The sequence below is a fragment of the Trichinella spiralis genome (genome assembly GCF_000181795.1).
Source record: "Trichinella spiralis strain ISS 195 chromosome Unknown Scfld5043, whole genome shotgun sequence".
NCBI lineage: Eukaryota > Metazoa > Nematoda > Enoplea > Trichinellida > Trichinellidae > Trichinella > Trichinella spiralis.
In genome coordinates this window covers 1-1151 of record NW_003531982.1, presented here as the reverse complement: position 1 = coordinate 1151, position 1151 = coordinate 1, and the positions used below count along the sequence as shown (strand labels likewise).

The 1151-nt window shown below is 38.2% G+C and overlaps 1 protein-coding gene across 1 annotated transcript; it reads left to right on the top strand.

Annotated features, from left to right (window-relative positions):
• Positions 1-77: 77 nt before the first annotated feature.
• On the top strand, positions 78-618 carry Tsp_15914 (hypothetical protein). Its single transcript, XM_003366993.1, has 4 exons — positions 78-184; positions 238-352; positions 413-463; positions 490-618. The coding sequence occupies exons 1-4, from the start codon at positions 78-80 to the stop codon at positions 616-618; spliced, it is 402 nt and encodes a 133-aa protein (XP_003367041.1).
• Positions 619-1151: the final 533 nt, after the last annotated feature.

The window sequence follows — 1151 nt, the reverse complement described above, 5'->3', positions numbered from 1 at the left end:
CAGTGTTCGATAAAATATTGTCATATCAGAAGATGAGAGATGTATGAATGTTGCAGTGATTTAACTGAAGCGGCAAAATGAGAGCAGCTCAGAATGAGCTGGAATTTACTACTGTCGAATATGAAAATGTATGCTGCACTTGGGCTAAATTTATTGCATGGTCTCAAAATTCGTCACTGCTGAAGTAAATGGAACGAAAGATAGGGTATGGGCTGAGATATGATGAGCATCTTAGAGCCGGGGAAAAAGTCAGAAGATGCTATCGAAAACAAATCATTTTCTTTTGATCAATCGCATGCTCATTGACCAGAAAACATTGGCTATACATCTCATTTGCATTGAGCAATCCCTAGTATGTAACATAGGCGTTCGCTGCAGCCGCAGAAGGCTATAATCTATCATGAAAATAAAGACGTACGTGTACTATGCGAAGCATGATCATGTTAGTGCTATAGCTTCTCTAGTAAAGTCGTAGAGCACGAGTTGTAGGGTCGGTCAGATGATGGGTCAGTATGCATAGCAATGAAACCTGAAGTAATAGCATATTCAGAGCCCAAGCTTCTGTGCGATGAGAAAGATCATAGGCCGGATATATTTGCTCGCCGGGCATCACTTTGAAGTACATCTAGCCGTTGGAAAATCATAAGATCAAGACAAGTAGAAAGAGTTCAGCTAAAGGAAAAGAAACAAGGGAAGAACAAGGTAATGAACAAAAAACACAATCTCGCAAGGATGCAGAAGGCAATGCCGATGCGCAAGCGATCAAAACAGTCCAGTCAAATGATAATGACGGAGAATGTGAGGAAGATGGATCAACCGAAGACGACCAGCAATGATAAGGGTGAAGCAAAGCAAGATAAACAATAACGGGCTTTTGACTTCGTTTTTTTTCATATCTGCTCATAATTTGTAGAATAATTTTCGCATTTTAGCAAAATATATTAAATTAACGTTAATCTGAGCATATTTTAATAAAATTACTAGCAAAAAAGTAAGCAAAAAGTGTTTGATGTCACTTTGCAATTTTTTCAGCCATTGTAAAATGGCGAAATCAATTTCATTGTGGCGTTCTCCCAACAGCAAGAAACGGGATTGAAATTGAGTTTACATTAAATAGTTGCGTTAATGTATTTCCGCTTGTCTGTTGAAAA

Bases quoted from the DNA above. Each gene is read 5' to 3' on its own strand.
- Tsp_15914 (XM_003366993.1), top strand. From the start codon at position 78: ATGAGAGCAGCTCAGAATGAGCTGGAATTTACTACTGTCGAATATGAA. The intron at 353-412 runs GTATGTAACATA...ATGAAAATAAAG, and splicing joins TTTGCATTGAGCAATCCCTA to ACGTACGTGTACTATGCGAA. The intron at 464-489 runs GTAAAGTCGTAG...CACGAGTTGTAG, and splicing joins TTAGTGCTATAGCTTCTCTA to GGTCGGTCAGATGATGGGTC.